The 7647-nt window shown below is 39.5% G+C and overlaps 1 protein-coding gene across 2 annotated transcripts in view; it reads right to left on the reverse strand.

Annotated features, from left to right (window-relative positions):
- Positions 1-5650: 5650 nt before the first annotated feature.
- Positions 5651-7647, reverse strand: part of def6b (DEF6 guanine nucleotide exchange factor b) — a 7963-nt gene continuing 5966 nt past the window's right edge. For both annotated transcript variants that reach the window (XM_035520122.1, XM_035520121.1), the window contains exons 9-11: positions 7121-7319; positions 6922-7012; positions 5651-5983 (exon numbers count right to left, since the gene is read on the reverse strand). In XM_035520122.1, coding sequence (XP_035376015.1) covers positions 5796-5983; positions 6922-7012; positions 7121-7319 — 478 coding nt within the window. In that variant the 3' untranslated portion in view covers positions 5651-5795. The remainder of the gene's footprint in view (positions 5984-6921; positions 7013-7120; positions 7320-7647) is intronic.

The raw sequence follows: 7647 nt of genomic DNA on the forward strand, positions 1-7647 counted from the left end.
TTGAATGCAGCTGAAATGTTTTTTGGCAGCCTTTGAATATTCTGCACTCAAGGAAGGTCTTCAGGATGTATACCTTAGTTGAAGACATGACACACATGAGCTGTTACTCCAAGATCTCAATATACAATCTAACCATATGTCAGCAATGACAGAAAAAGATTTCTGATCTGCTAGACTGGATTTCATAGCATCTTTGTGCTTGTAGGTTATGGGTGATCTGAAAACTCGGATGTACCTCTCATTTATGGTCTGTAGAAAATATTGGAAAAGTTTTTACTTTTTTACACTATTTTTACTTTTTTACACAAGGGCAAGCAGCAGCCAATAATAAGGTAACAAAGAATGACTTGACTGATGGTCAGTTTTCTTGATGAATTAGTGCTATATACTTGTATCTGCTGAAAGAATTAATCAATGCTAGTCTGTGAATTTCCCAGTGAGAAAATTCTCCTGCAATTAATACTCCTGCAGCCTTAAGTGAAATTCACTATATCAACTATTTGTGCAGGAAGTCCTCAAAAGTGATAGTGGCAAATGACAATCACAATTACTTTGAAGAGTAAAACATTTCCAGTTGTTTACTTCCTTGTACTGTGTTTAATAACATACACAGGTGAAACCAGTAACAGGTGGGGAATTTATAGAATGTTGAGTGCTTGCATTTCACAAATCATCCACTCTTGTCCTTATGCTTTTATATTTTGTTTGACACTGAAGCATAATGTTTAAGCAGCTATTAGCACTCAAGATTCTTGTTTGCCACATTCAAATAAATCAAATAAATTAAAATCCACACAATACTACAACAGCAAATCATATGAATGTATGTAAGGCACGTTCAGTTTGCATTGTTTGAACCAAACTAGTTACATAAGAATGACACAGGACTTATTCAGAGCTCCTGCTTCAAATTTAAAACAGACAGCTGCAAAGTCTATAGTTGATTGAAGTCACACTAGTGAATTTTTTAAATGTAGTTGCACCAGCAAGAAAGATGGTTACAGGTTTCATCTATGTGTTTGCAACCTGGACCTCTACTACTAGTGCCCTACAACATTTAAAGGGAAAATGAGTTAATTTCACAAACTTTCTCTAAAATTGCAGATTTCAGGGATTTTATAAGGCAAATGCTATAGTTCGTTGCATTTATGAATTTGGTACGGCCCTATCTATTATGATGAAATAACTCTCACATGTTAGCATTTTACAAAAGTACAATTTTTATAGCACTATTCCTTATACTAAGTTTTATGATGCATGTAGTTTATAAGACTTAAACTAGATGGTTTTCTCCGAGCATGTTTTGTAGCCAAAAACATTACCCAAATATAGCAAGCAAACATATTTGGCCCACATGTGGCAGTTACCTGATACTTATGGCCAATATATGGCATGACTGTATGAATTTGGGCCAGATCTTTACCATATAAGTTTTGCCATACCTTCAGAATTGGTGGGATTTTCCCTCTTGAATTACAACTGCATTGACGTTTATGGCCCAGATAAAGGGACATTGCTATGGCACACTATGGAAAGTGATTATGTGTGACCAGTGTTTGGCTGACCCATTGGAAACTCATTTCAACTAAGAGTGTCATTGAACTGAGATTGTAATCTAAACCTTTCCAGCTTCAGTAATAACATAAACTGAAAAACAAACCGAACTATATAAACCAGAGGCAAGACAATAGAAAACACGCATCAGGCAAACCAGGAAACGCAAACACAAAAAAAATGCAAAGACTAAACGTAGACTAAAGCAAGACATGTAGTATATGAAACAGGTAAAATAACTGACAAACACATATAAAATGCAGAGCTTAAATATGCAAACTAACAAGGGAATAACTAGACACAGGTAAAACCAATAACACAGACTTGAAGGGCAGACAGGAAGGCAGGACTGAAGACAGGACAGGTCCCCAGGCAACTGGGGATCAGACAGCGTACTGCAGAACAGAAAGAATTAGAAACTGAACAAAAGACACAGGAATTGGAACAAAGACAGACAAAGGAACAAATTAGCATAGTGCCAGGAACGGGTAATGGGTAAAAGAACAGATACAGAGGCTGGCGCAACAGCCACAGGGAACACAGGAGTCTATTGGGTGCCACGGGGCACGGCCACAGGAACAGGCATGTAGGCCCGCAGGTCTCCATGCCAGGGTATTGTTTATTGCACTTATTCTTGTCTGTTATAGAGCGTATGTGTTTTGCACTTCTAGACATCAGCATTGATCCCTGTGTTTCAACAGCATTCTAGTTCAGTGGTATCTTGGACTCTAACCTACTGTACTGGCTAGGATATATTCTATGAGTAATGACAAAGCATTTCTGTAAGTTGCTCTGGATAAGCGCATATGCCAAATGCTGTGAATGTAAATGTAAACAGGTGCAGTGGCGCAGCTGTTGCTGGAAGTGGGTCCGGCGGGTCCGGCAGGTCCAGAGGTGCAGCTGCTGCTGCCAGTGGGTCCAGTGGGTCCAGTGAGTCCGGTGGATCTAGTGGGTCTGGCAGGTCTGGAGGCATGTTGGATGTTACCTGAGCATCTCTTAGCACACTGGACGTGACCTGAGTGCCTTGACACAGGATCAGCGCCGGAATGGTAGGTCTGATTGGGAAATCCGTGCTTGTATTCAGCTTTTTGATATATGACCAGATCTCAATGTATAGCCACCACCTAGCAACCACTTGGTAATACCTAGCAACCTCCTAGCAACACTATAGCAACCACTTGGTAACACCATAGCAACCACGTGAGATCCAATAACAACCACCTAGCAACATTTTGTGAACTTGTAAAATAAAATCTCTATTTGTATTTCTAATATAACTTAAAAAAGTGCACATATATTTATTTGATAAACACAAGTATATATATTTGTACGCATATGTTGGTTAAATAAGATTGCATGCAAAGAGTAGCTCCTTAATGAAATTACGGTTTAGATAAATTATGCCATTTAAATAAACCATAGTCTATAAATGAATTAAACACAGAAATGATAAAGTCTCACATGTTGATTTTGAGGTTATCCAAGCTTGTTGTCCTCGCTGAATTCCTCTTAAATTTGAAGGGAATTTCCACTGTTTGTTCCTCTGTGATGAAACACAATGTCATCCAGGTGTACCAGGAATCATCCTTCTCATACTTGGTACAGTATGAGTCTGGTTCTTGTACATTAGCTCAAATTCTACATCTTGGATTAACCAAATTAGGACAAATTATTACTTTCAAACTGTTTGTTGTTGTTCAAATATTCATGTGGTGCAGATGAAGAAAGAACCATGCTGTGTTTTAAATAGCCTACTACATACTGTATACTGTGTACTGGTCCCCATAGCACCATGCAGTATCATGTCCAGTATACGACAAATGCAAACCTCACTATCAGGTCATCTGAAGGTATGATGGTTCCGCTCATTTGTGAAGGATTGCAGGATGGGATGCAGCACACCACGAAGATAGCTCTAGTTGTGTATGTTTGGCCGGAGTATGGAACAATTTAATTCAGTCACATACAGCGTGCTAATTTGGTGCCCAATCAGGACGCAAGTAGCATGTAGTAGGCTATTTTATACAGCAGAGAGAGTAATGATGGAGCTTTTCTCAAAGGTATTTACACCTCTGTTCTGTGTGCTGTTGAACACAACCCCTCTTTCTTCCAATGCCACAAGCTTGCTCTCTGAGTTGCTGGTGGTGCTGCCTACTCCTGGTTGGCATGATACCTACATATGATATTCATAAACAATTTTTAACTGTTATTTTTGAGTGAGTCTGAGTGAGTTTTGAGAGCTGAACTTATTTCATATGAAAAACACATACTTTATAATTCCTATAGTGGACATCAGGATTTGCATTTATTTTTTGTCTAATGAGAGAGGATGAGACAGTAGGGGGTGAAAGGTCAGATGACTTAGATGAGGAGGACCCACGAGGTGGACAAAGATGTAGAGCTGGCGGAAGTGTGCCGTCATTCTCTAAACCAGAACGTAAAAACATAGGGTTCCGAGGTTTTAATCAATGCAAAAATGAAAGGATAACCATGTTCCATGAAATATATACTAATATTTTATGAACAATGAATAAGAAATGTTAACAACTTTTGAAGGATGGAGGTATGACTGCAAAAGTGCTCTGAACTTTAAAATTTTTATGACATGTTAACTGTGTTAATGTGTTAACTGTGTTGTGTTAATGTGTTAAACTATTGAGTTTGCTTTGTCTTTGTCGTAAGGTTTATGCCTATGTTGGAAGAATGCAGAATTACACCAGATGAGGCTGCCCTAAAATGAAGAGAATGGAACCCACTGTGGTACTTCCGGCAGTACATTGATGAGCAACTAATTCAAGATCTGTGTCTTCACCGACTAGCACATGGTACAGGATTCAGGCTGCAGCTTGAACACAACATCAGAAGAGATAAAAATCTTTTTAGGAATATCATTGTAAGTTTTGCAACTGAAGACCTTGATTTCTGTTCTTTTTTGACCTTGAAATGTCCCTCTACTTTTAAAACTGGAAAAGCCCAGTCCATTTTACTACCACAAGGTGACGCTGTTCACCAGTTATGCAACTGTTTACAGCATAAGGTCAGTACAGACAGAATCTTTTAAATGGTTTACTTTCTATATTCTCCAGTTCAAAACTGCATAGTGTTTTATTTACTACATAGTGTTTTATTATATAGTATTTTTACTTTCTCCCCTATTCAGTAAGATATCTTCACTACTAAAAATCAAAGTTTATGTAATCTGTATTTCCCATTTGTTATTTTGTATTTTCTCGAAGTTGCATGTACTGTTTAAATATGTAGTGTTTATAGTGTCTTGGTTAAAATTATCAGTCTTCTACCTGAAGGTGAGAACTGTGTTCCTGAATACATTTACATATAAATGATTACCTCTCATTTAAATTATCTCATTTTTACTGTTACATCTTGGTACAGGAAACAGGAAATGAAACCACAGAAAGTGCTCTTCACACCCTTTTGGTAAGTAGAGGCATTTTTCAGTATGTATTTCAAGTGTGTGTTCATGCATAGAAGACGATACTGAGCATTTCAAACATACCTATGCAGAAAGGAAGTTCCAAACTTTTCCCATATCACCTCCTAGCTTCGTTTCATTCATTGGCTCCCTATAGTGGCTCACATCAGATTTAAAATACTGACACTTGCCTACAAATCCACTGGTCCAGCTCCCACATACCAAAAGTCAATAATCAAACTCCCACATACCTAAAGTCACTAATAAAACTCTCTTCTGTCTTTAAGCCTCTAGTACAGCTTGACATGAAACAACATCCCTCAAGACACAAGAAGGCATGCAACAAGGCTCTTCTGTCCTGGCACCCAGGTGGTGGAATGACCTTCCACTGGCTGTCTGTATAGCTGAGTCACCGGCAGTCTTCAAACAAAGACTGATCACTTACCTCTTCACAGGATCACTAAGCACATAAACATACACTTGTGTATTTTAAAAAACTTTACTCATTTAATTCTAGCCAGGGCTTTGGCATAATAGTATTCTTAAAACTGACCTATTTATTGTTATATGAGGATGTGTATGCCACAGAGACTACGATACACCTGAAAAATGCTGTAAATGTAAAGGAAAAATCAGGCTACAGTATCAGAAAAAATCAGTATAGAAATTGTACTACATGTCTGACTCTTTATTTCTGTAAACCTCAGTAATTTACTTTACAGATTTTTAAAATAGAGGAAATTCTTTAGGAGTTTAGCAGTGAACTTGAGATATAATACAGAATAATGATGTTAATGTGTGTGATGTGCTACACAGGCTCAGAGTAAGCTTTCTGTAGCATTCGTGGCTTGGCGTCTATATTCGCCCCACTCTTTCTCTCCACTCTGTCTGTGCCGCTAAAGCTGTTGATGTTTCCCTCGCCGTTCTGACTGTCTCCCTGCCTCATGTCCTCCCCCAGCGAGGTCATGCGTCTGACAGGGGCGGACGCTCTCCGGTCTGCAGAGACATGCACACATTAGACAAAGAATGTTTTAAGTGCACACTATTGAATGTCATTGCCATAGTCAATGCCATCTCTTGGGCTTAGAAAAACACTTTCACCCTGTGAATTTGTGCATGGTTAGCCAGCCTTGTTCTTAAAGCCAGACTAAGCAAATCAAGACTGAACTGTATTAGGTTCTACAGCTCAGTTAAGGCTCCACTAGATCCTAAAAGACATCTCCCTGTTCAGAGGCAACATTACAACATTTACAGTACATGGATGCCATGTAGATGCACTGTATGTATTTTGCACAGGAAATACTCTGTCCAGTACCACTGATTCCAGTGCTTGCTGTTACAGCTTTATTTTCCACAGCAACACTTCAAGCCATCAATTTATTAAGAAGTATAAACTTCTATACAGTATACTACATGCCATCCACATTTGATATTCAAAGGTTGTGTAAGTGAGGTAGATCAGCGCCAACCAGAGCATCACCTGACACACTTGATTTGGGTAATAGAACTGCACTACCTAGTCTAGACATGGAGGAAACCACAGTGTGAACTTGGTTAAAGATTTCTGCTTTAGATTACAACTTGGTACATGATAAATGATTGATACAAATGATCGATACAAATTAATCCCTAATGAACAAGAAAATAAAGATTATTTTACTCTTTAAGGAAAATTGGGAACCATTAAAAGTATTACTATAGCAAAGTTTTTAACAGCAGTAGCACGCTAAGGGTATACAGTGTAGGGTCCAGGGTACAGAGCAGCCTGTAAAGGTGTTAACAGACAGAGCTTAAGAAGGTACAGTGTAAGGCCTGCAGCTAGCAGCCTGTAAGGGTGTAGACAGGCAGAGCTTAACAAGGTACAGAATAGAGCCTGTAAGGGTAAAGAGCAACTTTGTAACAGTAGTACTGTAGGTGAGATTACAGACACACACCTCCTGGGCCGATGGGGTGCATCAGCCGAGTCATCTGCACATTCCAGTGCTTCACACTGGTGCTGGCCTGTCGCTGTTTTCTCTGAGCGGCCTGCAGCAGGCGGCACATGATGCATCGAAAATTAGGCCATTAGACACACACACACATATAAACACATTCACAACACACACCCACACGCAGAGATTCAGCCACACACACCGCTATGTCTTGGTCAACTCTGTGCCGGCTGGCTCGGACTTTCTCCAGCTGAGCTTGTGCCTCCTCCAGGGAGTGAGCCTTCTTCTCCATCTTTCTGCACAGCTCCTGCTTTTCCCGCTGGGTCTGCTGCAGAAGCTCCTCCTGCTCCTCCTGCAGGAGCAGCAAAGCCTTCGTCTTCTCCTCCTCCTCAGCAAGGAGTCTGAAAATGACAACTGCAACTAATAATCAACAATAACCACAGTTGCAACTAATACTAATCAACAACTGCAACTAATAATCAACACTAACAACAGCCACAACTCACAAACATCTACTAGGAGTCTGGAGTACAGTACAGTTACACGACTGCTTCTAGCAGGCTATTGTCTCAAGTGGACACAACATCATAACAACAGTCCTTGACACTGAAGAGGTTACAAAATGCAAATTGTAATCTCTAGAAATAGTGACGGCTGATGGTACTGCAGATTTAAAATCCGAACAATATTAAACTAAGACCCTCACTGTATCTGTGTTTTTGTGCATGT

This window comes from Electrophorus electricus, chromosome 20, assembly GCF_013358815.1.
Source record: "Electrophorus electricus isolate fEleEle1 chromosome 20, fEleEle1.pri, whole genome shotgun sequence".
NCBI classification, from domain to species: Eukaryota; Metazoa; Chordata; class Actinopteri; order Gymnotiformes; family Gymnotidae; genus Electrophorus; species Electrophorus electricus.